The sequence below is a fragment of the Gobio gobio genome, assembly GCF_949357685.1.
Source record: "Gobio gobio genome assembly, chromosome: 7".
Lineage (NCBI taxonomy): Eukaryota > Metazoa > Chordata > Actinopteri > Cypriniformes > Gobionidae > Gobio > Gobio gobio.
The window spans coordinates 44,626,025-44,647,132 of NC_137103.1; the positions used below are offsets into that span (position 1 = coordinate 44,626,025).

General features: G+C 38.9%; 1 protein-coding gene across 1 annotated transcript in view; it reads left to right on the forward strand.

The window, feature by feature from the left end:
* The window catches only part of vwc2l (von Willebrand factor C domain containing 2 like), a gene marked incomplete at both ends in the record, with an annotated part of 35,517 nt that extends 14,848 nt beyond the window's left edge, over nt 1-20,669 (forward strand). The window contains 2 exons of the mRNA XM_079822544.1: nt 2,733-2,862; nt 20,518-20,669. Of these exons, the coding sequence (XP_079678670.1) occupies nt 2,733-2,862; nt 20,518-20,669 (282 nt within the window). The remainder of the gene's footprint in view (nt 1-2,732; nt 2,863-20,517) is intronic.
* Nucleotides 20,670-21,108: the final 439 nt, after the last annotated feature.

Consider the following 21,108-nt stretch of genomic DNA (forward strand, 5'->3'; position numbering starts at 1 on the left):
CAAACCATTCTGTCACATGTCTCTCTGTGTGTACTGGTGAAGTATCATGCTGATACACAGCATCCCCTTCAGGGTACAATGTTTGAAGCATTAGGTGCATATGGTCCTCCAGAATGGTTTGGTAGTCCTTGGCAGCGGCGCACTCATCAAACACAGTAGGGAATGCCATGATATTGCAGCCCAAACCATCACTGATCCACCCCGTGCTTCACTCTGGGTGCACAACAGTCTGGGTGTTAAGCCTCTGATTCATATTGTCAACAGCCCAAGATATGCACTGTTGGCACCAATGAAACCAACATTTGGAATTGGCACAAGTGACCAAAGGTTTGGCTGTAGCAGCCTGACCATGAATATTGACCCTGTGGAGCTCCCCATGAACAGTTTTGGTGGAAACAAGAGAGTCGAAGAGCTCTTTTAATTCTGCATTGAGTTGGGCAGCTGTGGTTTGTTTTTTGATACAATCCCGGTTAGTACTTGGACATCCCTTTCAGACAGCTTCCTTTTGTGTCGACAATTGTTGGATGTGGTTCCAACATTTTGTCCTCTTCGGATACGTCTCCCATTATGTTGTGTAGAATGCAGTATTTTATGTAGCTGTTTTATTTCTCTTCTAATTCAACCTTCACACTCTGCTCTTACTGGAATGTAAAATCAGTGAAGGTTGGCCACCAGGCCACGCAAATATAGGCGTGAAACCTCCAACACTATATTGGCCAGTGTTTCAGTATCATTGTCCAACCCCTGTATATGCTGTTCACATACATTTTCAGGCCTCATGTTGCATAATTTCTAAATTTGCATAGATGGGGAAACAATTGCCGTAACGATGACAAAGTTGCCTCACAATTGGCCTCTACCTAGGAATCATTAAAATAACTTCCACACTCTCTGGAGAGGAACCCCACAGTTGAGGAACCATTACTTTAAAAGGACTGCTGTGAAAATGAAGACCAGAGAATATTGCAAAAATGATACTGTGGAAGTTAAAATAAGCACATAAATTAGAATAAGAGTGCAAAATAATATCCAAGAGTTTGAATGTCCCAGTGGACACTGCTTGTTCAATTATCAGGATGTGGAAGATACATCAAACCACCCAGACTTCCTTGAAAAGGTTGTACCTCAAAACTCTCTGTGTGAACATAAAGGAGACCTGTGAGAGAAGCCAGAGAGAGCCTATCGATCACTTCGAAGGGGCTACAGAGTTCAAGAGCTGAGAATAGAGTAAAGGCGCATTAGTCAACTAAATCTGCACAACATTGGCCTACATCGTGGCACAAATGGGGAAAAATTGTCTTTAAGTGAAAAAAAGACATTGAGTATAGTGTTGAATAGTGTTAACTGAAAATAATGGTAGCACACATGATTTTGTGGTAAGACTTCAGCCAAAATTTGAAGCTATGTGGGAAATGCAAATTTAACACTGCCCACCATCAAACATTATCATAGCAAGTGTGAAGTAGCATCATTCGACTAGCCTCAACAGCCAAAAAACAAAAAATGGACAAAAACATACCTGAACTGTGTGGGAAGCTGGTACACACTTACTTCAAAAGATGGCTCTGCAGAATATTCAAATCTCTGGACTGTTTTATACTGTCATAAAACATAAAATCTGTGGTTGCATTCTACATGTAGAGTTTCTGAAATTATCACAAAAATACACATTTCAGTGTAGGTTTTTAAATTCTGTTAAGCAGAAGTGGTTAAGGGCCTAAATACTTTTACAAGGCACAGTATATGGGTTGTGAACTTAATATTTCATGACTTTTGGGGTACATGTAATATTCAGGAGGTGGAGTAGTGTTTTTTTTAAAGCAGACATGCAATGTAGAAACTAATCGCATATTAATTTGGGCTATATTCACCGACAAGGATGTTCTGAATGGTACAGTCTCAACTTCTATTGTCGTTCACTGGTTAGATACTGTCTGATGGAATTATTTGTGATTTGCATTAAAAGTTGATTTCACAAATATAAAGTCATGCAATACCCAAGTAATCTTTAAGCTTTCCACGATTATTGCTAACAAAATGATAGTAATTGCTTAAAAGAAAAAAGGGAGGCTTTTTAAAGTCAATATAAAATGTTTTTTGCAACATCATTTAAATGAAATCTAATGAATTTAGAACAGAGAAATGTAGGCCGGGACTTGGTTTTATCAATCAGGAATTATTGGATCGGGAAAAAAAATAATACAATAAAATAAAAAATTAATACTTTTATTCTGCCAGCATGCATGAAAACGGTCAAAAGTGACAGTAAAGACATTTTAAAACAATACTGTTATTTTGAACTTTCTATTCATAAAAGAATCCACAAGTAAATATCAAGCAGCACAATTGTTTTCAAAATTAATAATAATGACTGGAGTAATGGCTGCTGCAAATTCAGCTATACATGACATAGCATGACAGTTTTAAAATGTATTAATATTTCACAATGTTACTGTTTTACTGTATTTTTGATCAAGTAAATAAGCATAAAAGACTTAATAGGGCATAACAGATTTATTTTTAAAGCATTAAAAATTCAGTACAATGGTAGTGTACAAAAGTATCCTGGAGGTTAGAGGGGTGAGTTGAAAAGGGAGAGGGATTTGTGACTGGAGCAAGTTATTGTACTTTCATAGTCACATGCTTTTAGATACGAAAATAGGGTTAGTTTGGATTTCACGTTGACTTCCACTGTGAGTCTCTCACCGTATCATATTTCTCTGTTTCTCCAGCCTTCGCCCTGTGAATGGTGTCGCTGTGAGCCAAATAACGAGGTGCACTGTGTGGTCGCTGACTGTGCAGTACCAGAGTGCGTCAACCCAGTGTACGAGCCAGAACAGTGCTGCCCTATCTGTAAAAACGGTAAGAACGGCCTATTTCCTATTATAGGTTTACAGAGAAGATGAAAATACCTGCAAGATGTACTTTTAAGAATTCCTTAGAGTACTCGCTCCACTCTTTCCCAAAGGAAAGCGAATTGTTCAGCTGACTGGCATGTATCAGCTCTCATGAAATAGCAGTGATAGTGTGGTATAAACAGACAGCTCTATGCACAGGTTGTTTAAAACCCACTCTCTTTCTATTAGATCTCAGTATCACCAGCAGGCGAGCTCTGATTACCAATCCTCTGCTCAATTACAGGGGAAATTTGGTTCAGATAAACAGTGTCCCATTGATTAAGACCATGCTAAGAAGGATTAATTGGCCAAAGGGGACTCCTCTATCTCCTGTGTCTTGATGCACTATAGTCAGCAAGACCTGATTCCAAAATTACAATTATTGGAATCCAATGGCTCACTGGATGGCCAAGGGCAAGAGATATCCCTGAGTCAGTTCGATACAGAGGCATAAACACAAAATGTAAGCTCAGTGAATCAGCGGGATAAATAAAATGTTGATCGGTACAATCCAAGCAACCTGTAGAAGCTTGCACAACTGGGACGTTATACTGTAGATTAGGCAGCAAAAATCAAGCATTCTGCATTAGTTCAGGCAGGCCACATAGTCAAGCTCCGCTATCAGCTGATTGGAAAAATTGCTCAGTTAAGTCTGCTTGGCTGCTTCCACTGCATGCTGCTTTGCAACCCACCTCCTCCCCAGCTCCTCCTTAAACTGTGTGTTACTTAATCAATGTAATTCTGTTGTCATTGATGCATATTCTGTTCTAAATGGAGGATTTCGCTGCCCTCCCAGTTGAAAAAAATGGGAGGTTGTCCCCAGAAGCTGCTGCTGTTCCCTGTCTTGGCTTTTCATGGAGCTCATGATAAGGACGGGGAATTTAGAACAGAGCCATATCGCCAAATGTAAATTTAGCAAAAATTGCCAAAAGCAAGTTGACTAAAAGTTTGTCTATGGTGTTTTTGACTTAAGTGGACCTGACTGAATATAAGTAAGTATTTGGTAAGAATTTATCCTCTGCATTAGTGCACACACATTAGGAGTAGGAAGTAGTGAACACACACACACTAGGTGCCTTGCTCAAGGGAACCTCAGTCATTTCCTGCCGGTATCCTGCCGAGAACAAAACCTACAACCTTCGTGTTATCAGTCTTGACTCTAACCATTAGGCCACGACTGCCCCAAAGCGAACTTTCATTTAAGATTAGGACAATAAATATACAACATATTTCAATGATTAAATTTAAATTTAATGAATAAATATAAATAATTAACTAATAGATATCACCAGACTTTCCCAGTTGATTACATTAAGAATTGCAAACTTTTTTGTATTACACGCTTTCTGGAATGTTGTTAAAATATGCACATGAGGCGTTATCTAATTACATCTAAATTGCATGCACTGATTTGCATACAATTCTAGAACAAAATTTTTAACATTGGACAAAGTTAGGTTCAAAATGTTTGTTAAATTTTTTTTTGACATATTAGAGTTGTCAACATTGACTGTTGACATCATTGTCAACAGTCAGATAAAAAGAATTCAACATTTTTTCCGGCAAATTATACATGAACAAATCCCTCTGTAAAATCCTTCAGAATATAGATTACAGAATAATGAACTGTAAAGTTTGTGTATGTAAGTGCTACTGAAGTGGAGATTTCTGACAGGAGAAAAAACTTGTTTTGAAAAAATGGACTTTAAAGATATACACTGTAATTTAAATCTACAGATGTGCTATATACACACCGATCAGGCATAACATTATGACAGATGAAGTGAATAACACTGATTATCTCTTCATCACGGCACCTGTTAGTGAGTGGGATATATTAGGCAGCAAGTGAACATTTTGTCCTCAAAGTTGATGTGTTAGAAGCAGGAAAAATGGGCAAGCATAAGCATTTGAGCGAGTTTAATAAGGGCCAAATTGTGATGGCTAGACGACTGGGTCAGAGCATCTCCAAAACTGCAGCTTCTGTGGGGCGTTCCTGGTCTGCAGTGGTCAGTATCTATCAAAAGTGGTCCAAGGAAGGAAAAGTGGTCAACTGGTGACAGGGTCATGGCGGCCAAGGCTCATTGATGCACGTGGGGAGTGAAGGCTGGCCCATGTGGTCCGATCAAATAGACAAGCTACTGTAGCTCAAATTGCTCAAGAAGTTAATGCTGGTTCTGATAGAAAGGTTTCAGAATACACAGTGCATCACAGTTTGTTGCATATGGGGCTGCATAGCCGCAGACCAGTCAGGGTGCCCATGCTGAACCCAGTCCACCGCCGAAAGCGGCAACAGTGAGCATGTGAGCTTCAGAACTGGACCACAGAGCAATGGAAGAAAGTGGTCTGATGAATCACATTTTCTTTTGCATCACGTGGATGGCCGTGTGCGTGTGTGTCGCTTACCTGGGGAACACATGGCACACATGGCACTATGGGAAGAAGGCAAGCCTGCGGAGGCAGTGTGATGCTTTGGGCAATGTTCTGCTGGGAAACCATGGATCCTGCCATCCATGTGGATGTTCCTTTGATACGTACCACCTAAGCAATGTTGCAGACCATGTGCACACTTTCATGGATACAGTATTCCCTGGTGGCTGTGGCCTCTTTCAGCAGGATAATGCACCCTGCCACAAAGCAAAAATGGTTCAGGAATGGTTTGAGGAGCACGAGTTTGAGGTGTTGACTTGGCTTCCACATTCCCCAGATCTCAATCCAATCGAGCATCTGTGGGATGTGCTGAACAAACAAGTCCGATCCATGGAGGCCCCACCTCGCACCATCTTGGTGCCAGATACACTCTAAAAAAAAAAGGTTCTATATGGCACCAAAAATGGTTCTTGGCTCGTAATCATAGGGGAACCTTTTTTAGAGCTATATAGCACCAATTTTGGTGCTTCAGTGGTTCTTCAGAGGTGCTATATAGCACCTTAGTCAAAGAACCGGCGAAGAACCTCTGAAGAACCCCTGAAAAACCACTGAAGCACCAAAATTGGTGCTATATAGCACTAAAAAAGGTTCCCCTATGATTACGAGCCAAGAACCATTTTTGGTGCCATATAGAACCTTTTTTTTTTAGAGTGTACTACAGCACACCTTCAGGGGTCTAGCGGAGTCCATTCCTCGACGGGTTAGGGCTGTTTTGGCAGCAAAAGGGGGACCAACACAATATTAGGAAGGTGGTCATAATGCCTGATCGGTGTATAAAAGATACACTTAAAAGGTGTATTTTGGATGTTTTCTTTCCACTAGTCTGAAAAAAACACTTTATAAGAAGCCCAAAATCTCAAAATTGACAGATGCATTCTGTAGTGTCTCGCCTTGATATGTCAAATATTTAAACCAATTGTACTAAATTAACAAATTAAAATGTTAAATTAAATTTGCTCAAAATCAGTATAATAATAATAATAATGCTTGGAAGTACCAAAATACTTGAAATTGTGACTTTTTCAATGTGATAAAAAAAATTCTACACTGATATAAAAAAAAAAACCCTATCTTTAAGTACTGGGTTTGAAAGAACATCTGCTTTTAGAGAAGAAAGCTTTACAGGTGTAAAAATATATGGCAGTGTCAGACAGCTAACCTTTTTATTGACGTGATAGATTTTAACAAGCTAAAATTACATCAAGTTTGCAAATTGCAGCCGAGTTCCTGTCTTCAGTTTTAAAGAAATCTTGCCGCTCTTTAGACCGCCTCAGGAGACGTGTTTGAAAATAGATTTGTAAAGAAAAATCATATCTAATCTACTAAGTGCAACTTTAAAATCTATGAAATTCCCTCCTTTTTCCCTTCTGGCACACGTTGACCTAAATTCTCCAGGATCCACATTACAATCAGAAGTGTGGTGTAAGGTATTGTTACTAAATAGAGACCGGCTGTGACTTTATGCTTTACTAGCGCAGAAAGACAGCCAGAGATACGCACACACAGATACACAAACCTCGCCTACAGCCTGGAAGAGAGCTAATCCAGGCAGACAGGGCACGGTGACGAGCTTGTGGTGGTGGCATTTCAGGGAGGCTGCGGTGGAGCCCGTCCCCTGGAGGAAATAACCAAGTCTGCTTCCAAGATCTTTAGAAGGGTCATATCAAGAAGAATCAAAATGTTTTCCTTGATACTTTGAGATAAAAGTTTTCAACGCATTATATGAAAAACCTTCTGACCCAGTACTGCTTTTACATAATGCTTTTATCATGCAATTTACGTCAGGGCTGGGCAAAATTCACAATTGAAGAAATGGCTCTCTTTAAATTCCTGTTCCAGCTCTTTAAAGCAGGATGGATTCTGATTGGCTGTCAATGTTTATATCGTTCATCAGCTGGAAAAAAAACTTGCTCTCTTTATAATGGCTGAATTTGTTGATCACGCAGCACACGTTTATCTGGACACTTGCCAAAACTCCCGTTGACGCTCCTACACTACACAATGAATCTCTTACTGTATTTATTGTTAAAGCATTCGTGAGTGCAGATGTCGCATCGCTATGATGATATCACTGCATTCACACGATCAACAGACATGTCTGTCATCTGCTCAATGCTCATCACTGCAACCTTCCATGTGGTGGGAATAGAAATATAATGCAATAATCAACACTTTTCACAATTTGTTAATTTCGACAGCTGTAATAGTAAAAATCAAGCATATCGTTAGTTCTGGCAGGTCACGTTAGTCAAGCTTGCACCAGCTGACTGTCAGCTGATCATGTCTACCTATAGGAATACGACGTTTATCATAGCATGCATATACATAAGCTCCTTCAGTACTACCAGCAGCTATCGTGTTCTCCAGAGCTCATTTACCCTCCTCCATCCCCAGCTCCTCCTCTCGTCAGTCAGGATTTGGCATTCTGATTCCCCCTGAATCAGACTAAATTCACAAATTATGTTGTACATTTTAATATTGACACCAATGATATCTGCAATACATTGTTGTTTCTGTTCCGTTTACTCTAAGGGGGGTTTATCGCTGCTCTCATCCATGCTAGGCAGCACGGAGGCGCAGGGAGTTCTTGCCAATTTAAACTATATGCTAATTATCAATCATCCTGCCAGAAATGTAATAAAAGTATTCGAGAGGGTTCCATATGTAAAACTTATTTCATATGCAAAAAATGTTATCCAATCACAGCAGTGGGCTTTTACACTGAAGTCTCACAGCAGACACGGCCCTTCAAATAGGGCGTTCAAATCAGAGGGCTAAAATCATGGTAGAAAATAGCCATTTATTTCTAAATTATGAATTTAAATGTAAAAATTCATATTAACATTATGGGTCCTATCATACATCCGGTGTGACGCGTGAGTTTTTTGCTAGTTTCAGCCTGATGCAGTTATCATTTTCACATTCTGCTCCACGTTGTTTAGATACCAAATGCATTTGCGGCCATTTGTGCGCCCATGGGTGTGCTGGTCTGAAAACGAGGTGTGTTCAGGCGCATTGTTGGCACGTTGCCATTTTGAAGCAACTGAAATCGACTGCTAGCCCACATCAAGATGTTGGGTCTGGAAACTCACCATTGACTGGGCTCAATCCGAGGGGCGGGATAAACGGTTGTCTTTCAAATTCCCTCTGCACGCAATTGGATAGCGCCATGAGCGCAAACAAACAACCAGAGCAAAGAAGAAAGTGAAGCCGAGCTAACGTTAGTTGATAGACTTTCGCTGTATCCGGTAGGCAAAACTTTGAACACATCTTTTCTTAAGAATGACTTCAGTGCCGTTCTTTGTTCTTTTCTCAAAGAAAAGCTTAACTCCAAGTTTTCCAGAGTCACGGCCAAAGCCGATTCAAAGGACCGCTGTTCGTCAGCTTCTTTGTTTACGAGTAACTCGTAGAACCTCTGCAACTCTGCCGTGACGTGCCGTCATTATGTTAAGCCCGCCCACCGACTCTACACACGCTGTGATTGGCCTGACCAGAGTTTGGTTTTTCCAGCTCTCAGGTCTACCGAGAGTTGCTAGACTACACTCGCGGCAAAATAAATGTTCTGCCGCTAGGGTGCGTCTAGATTTCTAGGCTAATCGACTGCGCTATTGACCAACAAAAACCTGGTTTAAAGTCAATGGCGCAATATTTTTTTGTTATTTAAAGAGCACATTAGTAATATGCGCCTTTAGGCGGGCACATACACTCTGTTTATTAAAGCACACTTTTAAACATTTTTAAATATGAAAAATTAAAGGATTAAAATAATTAAAAAGGATACATAAATATAAAAATGCCTACATGTCATAATGGATAGTCATTGCATGTATCAGAATTAGCCCACCTACTTGCAGTAATGACGAGCAAGCAGGGGTCATTGGACGAGCAGATCTGTTTCCTCGCTAGAGGAGCGTTCATTTTTTCCGCCTGCAATTTCCGCCATGTAAATAGCAAATCCGCGAGCACAACTGGCTTTTAAAGGCAATGGGAGGCAAACTGATTGGTTTATTGCACGTTATGCCCAAAACACGACTCATTAAGAGAATAGGAACAACCCTTTTAGACCATGTGCCGTGTGCGCTGACCATTTTTCCCGTTGTTAGCAAAAGTGGATTCGGACATGCCCGAAGTGCACTTGCGTCGTGCGCTTTAGACCATGTGCTTAGATCGTTAAAATAGGGCCCTATAAGTGCACTTCAGGAAACATATAAAAAAAATCCAGTTCATGACCCCTTTAATTATTTATATATCAATTATATATAAAGACTATCATTATAGTCAACTTCTTTGGTGTAAACGGACCTTTAGGTTCAGAAAGATGGAAAATGTTGAAAGAAGTTAAAAAAAAAAATTTTTTTGACTGGTTTGGCTCAAACTACTTTACTAATAAGTGGGCCACAGGGAGAAAAAATTGAATAATAATTATTATAAATTGATATGAGCACTTCAAAGTAAAAGCTTTAGAGTATTTGAACCATAACGTTCATGATTATCCTTCAGTAAGAAAATTTATGAGATAATTTTTATTCCTGTTAATCTTTTTACGGCTTTGGTTTAAAATGACATCATAAAGGAAATATATTATCTGAGAATTTGTTTAGCTCTATTTGGTTGTAATTTTAGGAAGAAGAAAGGCAATATTATTAGTTGAAGAGACTATATCTCAGTTCAATCAATTCCAATGGCGTTGGTCAAAGGCAGTTCTAAACAGCCTGTCATGTAATCTCTCTCAGATTGTTCCACATGGACAAACTGAGACGTTAAATGTCAAGAGACACTTATCCCGGCATTGACGGAGCTGGCAGAGGATCAACAATGACACTGGGAATGCCAAGTCTCAGTCAATCAAAATTCAGACGTGACTGCATCATTTTTTTATAGCACGACTATCGCAGCCCATAAACATATAGCTTACATCTGACTCTCTTGCATGTCATGTCAAAACTAAAGATGTAGAAGCCTGGGAAGTTTCACTGATCTCTTAATGAACCTCGCAGGAATGCAGTACTTTTTTTGCTGAGGTGAATTTGAACCTCGAAAACTCAAAAATAGCCTCAAGAAATAGTGATGTGCTGGCTTGCTTTTGATTGCTAATTACAAAATTATGCCTCTAAACCTTGGCACTTGATGCAGACTTGGATCCAGCCCATGTTAACAAGAACTTTGTCCAGCAATACTAAGCTCAGTTTGTGCACTGCCTGAAAGACAACAGGCCACGTTTCTATGTGGGTGAGCCAATCGTGGGCAACCATCTCTCAGTGGCTTCAGTAGTTACCATAGAAATTGCATGCTTGTAGGTTGCAAGCTAATCTGAGGGCAATGGCGTGGGCCTCCACTGCAACAGAGTAACTTCACCTATGATAATGACTATGTTCTGAATGCAGAAAGAACATTTGAAGAACAGGGTGAATTTAAAGCTGCAAAATTAATCAAAATAAAACAAAAAAGTGCATGCAAGTAAATAAGTAAGTAAAGTTTATTTATAGATTATGACATGTATACATGTATGTGAAAGAGATGCACTGTCTGTAGTCGCATACTACAAGCATGCATTGGACTCATGCTAGTGTTTTTAGCAGTCTCAATGGTTTGCAATTTGGTTTACAAATCTGCAGACTTCATCTCAGGAAGTGCCCTGAGTTGCACTCACTTGAAGCCCACTGGTTCTCTTCTTCTGTGCATTGTGAAAGCAAAGGTTCACTTTATTTTCACAATTTTGCCACTATAGAAGTTACTAAAAAAAGACTCAAGGGTTTGCTGCATGAAAGTGAATCATTTTGACAATTACAGCTTAAGTGAACCAAAATGACCTTCGAGGTCGGGTACAACCAAAGCCAACTGCCATTTTCACTCAGTTAAGTTTTGGGTGAACTGAAAGAGGACTTAAAAAAATAAGGACGCTTGTGAGAAGACCTTTGTTGGGAGACAAAAGTAATCACTTGGTGGTTTTTGCATTCCCTGTTCAACATAAGAGCTGAAATGTCGATGTGATTTTATGCCTTCTGTTATTTGATATATGAGATTGAAGCGCAAGATGTCAAATGTTTATCATATCATAGTTCAAATTTAAATAACAGTATGTGTCAAAATAAACCAATATGATATAATTCAGAGATTTCACTTCCTGGTTAGGAAGTATAAAATAAAATATAAATTGTTGATGAAAAACTCGTAAAACGTTGAATTACTAAAATTAGTCTACTAATTAGCTAAATAGAAATATTAATAAAAAAAAATAATACAAATTACAAAAGCACATAAAATTACTAAAACTTAAATTAAAACTGAAAATATTACAATAAACACTGTTGGGGTAATGCATTACAAGTAACGCGAGTTACGTAATCAGATTACTTTTTTCGAGTAACAAGTAACGCATTACTTTTAAATTTACAACAAAATATCCAAGTTACTTTTTCAAATAAGTAAATAAGACATGTTTTTCTTTTCTGTGAATGCACATATTCATATTTTATTGATTTTATTATATTTATTGCATCTCATTTTATCATCTTATTTCTATGTGTGTGCTTTTTTCAGTGAATTTCCCTTCTGTAAAGCACTTTGTAAACACCGCTTTTAAAAGGTGCTATATAAATGAAGCCTTACTTACTTGTTTCCTCATTTACAGACTGATATCTCTCCAGTCCCCATGTTGAGAGAAATAAGGAGTAAAGGTGCAGAGGTGTTGTGTGCACTGAGTAAACATGATGGTTATTGCAGTTCTAGACTAAATGTGAGCAGGCATTAACTCACCTCGCTTGCACAAAAATAGATGCAGTATTCCTCAGAACGGATAAAAATAGTGAAGTGCTAACGTTTTTGTTTTTCCTATTATTATGAAATCCAGAATGGGTTTGTTTGCGCTACACCCTCTACTGTACAGGCGTGAATTTATTTTGTTAAAAAACAAACAAGCATGCCCAGTCAACCCGATCTCACGGCAATTTGTGTGTATTTTACAAGGTGGCTAATTTTTCAAAAAGCAGCCTCAGGAAGGACCACCCCTTAACACCGCCCCTAAACCTACCCATCACTGGGGTCTAGACAAATCGTACGAAAACGTACGAATGAGGTTGTATGAATTTGTACGAATTAGCCACCTCGTAAAATACGTATACGAATTGCTTGTGAGATTGCATTGGCTCATCCCAGGTGAGAAAAAGTAATGCAAGGCACTTATTTCCATAAAAATTAACTAAGTAACGCAATTAGTTACTTTTTAGGAAGTAATGCAATATTATAACGCATTACTTTAAAAAAATAACTATCCAACACTGATAATAAAAGCTAGAGTAGTGGCCAAAAGTGATGTCCTGAGAGGATATTTGCTCTTAATGACCCTACAAGTTCGATTAAACCATCAAAATCTGGTTTATAAATATTTTATATTTATTTTTAAATATAGGTATTTTTATGACAAAATTATTAGGCAAAAAAACGAGAAAAAGAGAAAAAAAAAAGCTCACAGGAAAACCTGACCACAACATAATCAGTTATTAATATTTTGTTGATTCTCTTTTGTTTTTGCATGTGTTCATAATTTCTTGGCTTTACAGCCTGGTCAAAAATGACGTCTTCACAATTTTTCATTGCATTATCACAAATAAAACCATTGACTCCAAGCACAACTATGCAATATGCTTACAAAATCTTTAACACAAGTTTAATAATTTTTGAACAACGGGGTGATCATCAATTTTTCTAGGCTGGACATCACTTTTGGCCACAACTTTAATTTAAAATATTAATAAATACGATAATAGTATATAAATAATACTCAAATACCATTGTATGGGGCATAAACTGTTTAACTGCCAATTATGACGATACTAATGCAAACGGCATCTTACAACCTTATCACGTTCAATGCATGATGATGTTGTAGCTTGTAATCAAGGACGTGATCTTAATAAACTATTAATCTTAAAACTGATGTCCCGGTCATTAAGGAATAACATCAAGCATGATCTTATCTGTTATCTGTTTGGTACCTGTCCACCTGGCCAAGGTGTCCTTGCACTAGTGTCGCTCTTCTCTATAGGATGATGAAAAACAGCTCTTGGCTAGGCTAGTAGTCACACACCTCTGTTTCACCACCCTTGAGCGGTTGCTTTTGCACTTTTGCCAACAGCTCATAATTTTTACTGATGGAAATCAAATATTTGAGTGCATGTAAGACTCCTTCGGGTCTCTTAGGAGCATGCAGAATATTGTAGGCAGTAAAGCAATTTGTGCACCGCTAACCCTGCGCCCTATTGCAAGTCTATTAACATGTCTGTGATGTGGTTAAAAGGCAATCTAGTTGTTTTCTCCCCCAGTAAAAGGGAGGTCATGAAGCTTGAACTCTTTTTGAAATGTGTGGCACCACTGACTTTTACTGACATAGAGTGAAGACTATATTTCAGGAAATACTGCCACATCAAACCAGAAGTACTTTTCAAGGACTTGCTTGTCATCAAGAATGGCCTTCCATATATGCTGAAACATTACTTCTGTAAATGCTGATTTTTATTGGGCTGAGAATGTTGAATACACTTCTTCCGAGTGGACGTTTCACAAATTCAGATCTCATTTACAAATAATCATAAATAGTGCCACCACATTTATAAAGAAAATGCTGTCTGGCCCTTATAGATGAAATTGCTGTTTACAAAGTCTTCAACTACAATGTTCACAGTCTTTATAAGTTCTGATTGGCCAGTGGCTGGTGTCTGTATATGCATAATATCATTTTTTTTCATAAAGCCATCACACAAATTATGATCAAAAAAAGCTGATTTTAATCTAAAGTGCAGAAACTTTAAATGGGACCTATTATGCCCCTTTTCAAAGTCTTGATTTAGTTTCTTGGGGTCTACTAGAATAGGTTTATATCATAGACTGTAAAAAAATATGGACGTAGTGTCCGTGACGTCACCCATAGGATTCTGAAGAGCAGCTTTGAAGCATAAAGTAGGGACGAGCTGGCTGTTGCCATCTTGGCAGCGCGTCATCGTGCGTCACTCCCGTATAGAAGAAAATGGGCAAAGAAGCGGGACGTGGGCGGAGCTGAGGTGACGCAATGACTAACAGACTGCAGATAAATGGCTATCCACCTGTCACTCAAAGTGGCCACGCCCTTAAAGGGATCGTTCACCCAAAAATGAAAATTAGCCAATGATTTACTCACCCTCAAGTCATCCGAGGTGTATATGACATTCTTCTTTCAGACAAATAAAATCTGAGTTATATTAAAAATCTTCTGGCTAATCCAAGCATTATGTTAGCAGTAATAGTTGCTCTGTTTTTGAAGTACATAAAAAAAATGTATCTGTCCGTCAAATAACGTGCTCCACGCGGCTCCAGGGTGTTAATAAAGGCCTTCTGAAGTGAATCGATGCGTTTGTGTAAGAAAAATATCCATATTCAAGAATGTATTTCATTTTTTTCTTTGGCTCTGCATCAGCCGTCCCCGTGCCATCACTTCCGGCAAATAGGGTCAAAATACATGCAAAATACTGGCACAATCATAGATATATACATAGATTCCTCATTAGTGCCTGCGCGGACCGGTCGAATGAGGCATCTACGTATTTATTTCTTTGATCACGGCAGTATTTTGACCTTATTCGCCGGAAGTTATGGCGCTGGGAATACTAGATGACATTCGTCTGATAAGAGGTAAAAAAAAACAAAACATAAATACTGTTTGGTTTCTCGCAGAAACCGATCGTTTCGTGTCTTAAAGGTCCCATGGCATGGCATTTTTCTATTATTTTATAGTGTTTCCTGAGGTGTACTTATATTGTTAGTATGATTTTTACATCATAAAATGTCATAATTTAGAAATAAAAGGCATTTTTTCTATACTGCTGTTTGCCCTGTGGCTGACTGCCCTGCTTCAAGAGGCGTGTCTGCTGTGAGACTTCAGGAAAAACGCCCACTGTTGTGATTGGCTGACATCTTTGCATTTTAAATGAGCGGAGGGGGCGTGGTTTAACGAGGCACGAGCAGGCACGAGTCTGCCAGAGACAGATGGACCTGTGTTCACTTCACATCAGTTCTCTCAGCACGTCTCAGTTCAGGGTGAACTGTTGTAGTTACTAGAATATACTTCAGGTTATTAGTTTATTTCTAGTCAGAGGGGCTGTCACTCATGTCAGAAAGTTAGTAAATTATGGATCAGCGCTGACTCGAGACGCGAACCGTTTAGAACGATTCAGTCCGATTTGGTGAACTGGTTCGGTTCACTAAAAAGAACCGATTCAAAAGAATGATTCGTTCGCGAACAGGACATCACGGAGACGGAGCGATTGCTAACAAAGTTATTTATAGTAACTACTGAGTTATGAGAGCGCTGTCTGTCAGCGCGAGTTTATTGTGTTTGTATCTGAGAGTTCTGAATAAACACGAGTCCCAGTCACACCGAGTCCTCTTCATCATTATTCTACCAACTTTGTAACACATGCAATGTACCATTACAGCGAGATGAACGAGTTAGTAAGTTTGATTAAAGCATTATTTCTAGATATGTTCCAATCATATGAATAGCGTCAGTGATGCGCATTGAGTAACTTACACAGCGCAAACAAAGACACAACAGCAGTAATCGAATGTAATCCAGTTTATTGTGGGGAAAGCTGGCTAGCCTAGCCCAGATACCCTCACGCTTACCCCCCTTCTGCTTAATCTCACGCCGCGTTTGGTGCCTCCGCTGTGGGCCAGATGCAGTACTGGGGGTCGGGGATGTTGAAGGCCGAGCTTCGGCGTGTGTGAGGTTTATCTCTAAAGATGTTACTGCTGATGTTAAACAGAAAAGACTGTATGCACATTTTAGAACAGATAGACGCGACGAGGACGTACAAAACACTGACTCACAAGATAGAAAACACGAAAACACCGTTCTGTCGGGAGAGAGAGAAGCCGCAGCGTGTGCACGAATAATAAATAATTAGCTACACATCAGAAATCAATGATCACAGATCAGAAGGAACTGAAGAAAGACTTCTGTTTTCATTTGTACATCCAAACACTGAGAAACTGCCAGTTCACTCGTTCACAAGTAACGTTAATGATCTCTCGAGCGTTTGCATGGGCGTGCCAGATTCTCTGGGCGGAGGAAAGGGAGGAAACCGTTCCTGCTTGGACGTCAAACCAGGAGACTTCAGGATTGGCTCGTCTGGCCTGTCATTTTCTCAAAGGCAGAGAGAGACAGCCAGAACTCGGGTTTACACCGATCAACATTTCTATCCACTTGGGGACAATATTCAGGCTAGGGGAACTCATATTAATGTTGAAATACCTCATAAAATGAAAATTTCATGCCATGGGACCTTTAAGACATCAATGTGTCACCACGAGCCGCATGGTTTAATAAGGATTCGTTTGTCTATGTGTTTTTACTCTCATTGCTCTCATACTCTAAAATATCCCCATTGGCATGCATTATACGACTATCACACTGCAACGGTTGGAGTTAAAAATCTTCATTTGTGTTCTACTGAAGAAACAAAGACACCTACATCTTGGATGCCCTGGGGGTAAGCAGATAAACATAACAATTTCGTTTTTGGGTGAACTATCCCTTTATGCAGAACTTTAAGGCTTTTTATAATGTAAACGAATGAGTTATAAAAAAATTCACCCCCTCACTGTTGTCATGAAGGGCAAAATTAGCCGTACAGACCAAAACAGCAATTTGTACCAGGCTGTAAACATGTTTTTTTTTTCTGCTGTAAAGTTGGGCATGTTAACATGGGGCTCAATGAGATTCTGCTTCCTTTTGGAGCCTGTCTCTAGAAGCCAGTCGATGAATTGCAGTTTAAGTCACTTCCGTATTGGCTTCAAGAGAAACTGCGGAAGGTTGCCGCTTGGTTTATATGCTTGAATGTTCAAAAAAACACCTTATTTTTCACATATTTTACATCGTTGCAGCACCTGTCAGTAATGTTCTGTTTAATTCCGGGGCCTTATTTATAAAACATGCGTACATACAGATTTGAACAAAAATCCACACCAACGTTCACTGCTTAGCATCACGTCAGGGTCTAAGCAGACGTACGCACTTTTCCTTGTGGCAGAGTCTGAGTACTGTAGCTATTTGGCAATTCTTGCCGCTCGCCATTCTCAAGTAAAGGATTTGGTTGTTGACTGGTGCTCATACGTTAATGACAATAGGCATTGTTTAAAACGCGGAGGTCTGAAACAATTCAGCTGCACACAATGTCAAAATCATTTGCAATTTAGAAATTTCACATCTGGAAGAGATGTGTACGCACGTTTGTTCTCTGAATCACACGCATGTACATTTGAGAAATTATTGAAATATCAAATGAAAGACGGTTTCTAGTTCTACGCAACATTTCATAAATGAGGCCCATGGTCTCTTTGAAGCCGAAAGGCGTAATGAGCTCTGATTGGTTGGCTGGACCAGTGTGTTGTGATTGGTCAACCGCTTCGAGTGTTTCTCGGATATATCACGATCCTTACCATAGCCACAAGTTTCAACTCTCTACTAATGAGACTCAACCAGGCCTCATCCCTTTTTTTGCATATGATTTGAGTGGGAATTATTTAAATGAGGAATATTATTACGTGTACATTACTGAAAGAAAACTCAAGACTACGATTGAGGTGTTTTAGGGAGTTCCGAAACAGTGCGCTCTGATATAGAGAATAACTCCCTTTGGAGTGGACTTTGTGCTTTGTATCTTTGTAGATCTTTTTCATGCTCAAAGCATTACACACTAAAGAAAGTTAAACATTTGAAAAATCATAGAAGGACCCCTTTAAGATAATATACAGCCAAACATATAATGATGATCTTACATGATTACCACTGATTGCAGCATCAGTCCACTTTGAGGTCACCAGAGGTCAAGTGCTGTAACAGAGACAGAATTATTTCACTCACAAAGAATTTCACTCACCGATCAAACAGTTGTATTGCGCAATATGGAAGCTATATGAAGGGAAATTCTAAGAGAACTTGATGCCTTTATGTCAATTGTTTATACACATAAAATAATCTTCAGAAACATTGACAAATGTGGCTGTGCTCAGCTTTTAATGTTATGATAAAAAAAAAAAAAATTCACAAACTGATTACAGGAATTAATTCTACACATTGAGGCAGTCTACTCCATTTTTGATTTTCTATAATTTATAAATGATCCTTGCTAAATTACATAGATAAATATGGACAAAAAACGCAAAGATATTTGCTAAGCAATTATACCAACCGCTTGGGGTTTAATCCACAGCAGGCCACTAATATTTGCTCATTGGGGAAGGAATTGAGGAATTGCATAAAAATTAAACTGTTCTTGTAAGTTATCATAGTAGACCCTTTTAATTGAAAAACACAGTCTCTGTAGTTTTAACAGTGCTGTTGACCAAATGAAAATATGCATTGTTTTATATAATTTCTTATTCAGCTTATCATTCTGATCATCTCCCCAAACTAGAGAGCACAAAATGAGTAAAAGGAGCAGTTCACATTACGCATCCTTACAGCTTGATTGAGTGCAAGTATGATGTCAGCACACCATCTTAAAGTGGCACTCATGGCATGAGAGACTAAAGAAGCAGTAAAATGTAACAGCCAAATATGTCCATATCACACGTTTACATGGCACACACCAATGTTAGTATTTCATTTATCTTGCTTTGGGGGATTTACAATAGAAGCTTGTTTCTGCCACGGAATAAGAAAATGTAAAAGATAATTAGGATTTTTTTTTTTCACAGAAATTCGAAATATAAACTCATATTTCTGCTTTTTTTCTTGCAATTCTGACTTTTCCTCAAAATTGTGAGTTTATATCTCGCAATTCTGACTATTTCTCGCAATTGAGAATTTATTTCTCACAATGCTGACTTTTTTTCCTCACAATTGTAAGTTAATATCTCGCAATTCTGACTAATTGCAATTGTGAGTTTATATCTCACAATTCTGACTATTTCTCGCAATTGCAAGTTTATATCTCACAATTCTGACTTTGTTCCTTGCAATTCAGATTTTCTTGCAATGGCGAGTTTGTCTCTCGCAATTTTGGCTTTATTTCTCACAATTCTGACTTTTTTTCCTCGCAATTATGGTTTCTTTTCTCAGAATTGTGAGATATAAACTCGCAATTGCGAGCTATAAAGTACAATTCTGAGGACTGAATAAAAATTCAAAAAAAGGTAATTGCAACTTTTTATCTCACAATTCTGACTTTTTTTCCCTCGCAATTGTGAGTTTAAAAAAGTCAGAATAGCAAAATGTAAACTTGCAATTGCGAGGGAAAAAAAGTTAGAATTGAGAGATAAAAAGTTGCAATTACCTTTTTTATTCAGTGGCAGAAACAAGCTTCCATAGTTTTCTCAGTAAATAGCGTAAAAAAAGAGAAGAGTCTAATTTCAGTCAGACCAAAGCAATAATTTTTCTTTTAAAATGCCATGCAAATGCAGTCCAAGTGTGCACAGAATCTGCATTTATTTGATCAAAAATACAGTAAAAAAAACACCAATACTAAATATTATTTAAATTTAAAATATCTTTTCTTTTTGAATATAATATTTTAAAATGTAATTTATTCTTATGATGGCCAAGCTGAATTTTCAGCATCATTACTCCAGTCTTCAGTGTCACATGATCAAGAAGCATTTCTTATTATATCAATGTTGAAAACAGTTGTGCTGCTTAATGTTTTTGTGGAAACTTATTTCAGGATTATTTGATGAAATTTGGTCAAAAGAGCAGCATTTATTTGAAATAGATTTTTTTTGTTACAATCTATGGTTATTTGATTGATTAATCAGCATATCATGTAATTAATTCAAGATTTTTTTGTTTTTCTGCATAGCTCTACAATGGTCTACAAGGCCACAATAGAAGAGAATAATGAGTGGAGCGTGCTCAGATCACACTTAGTGCCAACATGGCTGTTCAGCAGCCCCTGCAGCTTGTGGTGCATTAGAATGCAAAGCATCCCAGTGAGAGGATGGGTGTGTGAGGGGGAGGAAGAGAGGAAGAAAGAGGAGCAAAAGAGCTTTAGTGTTACAAAAACAAGCCCATCGGTGCATGCCCGTGAAAAACATCCATACGTCTGTTCCGCTTTCAAAACTCCCGTGAGTCGCTCCGGCAATCTCTCCAAAAGAGGCTCCTGTGAGCTCTCGCTCATTCCTCCTTCCTTAAAATCTCCTTCTTTTCCCCATGTGACAGGTCCAAATTGCTTCGCTGGAACCACAATCATCCCAGCTGGCATTGAAGTGAAGGTGGACGACTGCACCATCTGTCGGTGCCACAGCGGGGACTGGTGGAAGCCTGCGCAGTGCTTGCGGCGGGAGTGCCTCAATGGTCAGGCGTCGTCATAGAAACCCTCCAGAGCTAAAGGGAGGGACACCGATGCGATGTGCGCCACGGCTGTCGGCACAGGGGACGGCCCACCTTATGACAGAGAGAGACTGACTGGCAGGAGCACAATTCCTCTGGCAAACTGAGACGGCTGGACAAGCTGAGATACATGGGACGTGGACTCACATACATACTGTACACTCAAACACACACACACACACACACACACACACACACACACACACACACACACACACACACACACACACACACACACACACACACACACATAAAAGTCCTTGGCAGAATCATAACAGTTTGTCTTTCACTGAGAACACATTTTTCTCCTGTGATGAGTTTATACTCTGGTGAACCTCATGAAATATTTCACTCCAAAATCAAAAGAAATAAATGAAGAAAATAGTTTGCATAAAGAAAATATTCTTTATTACGTTTGTA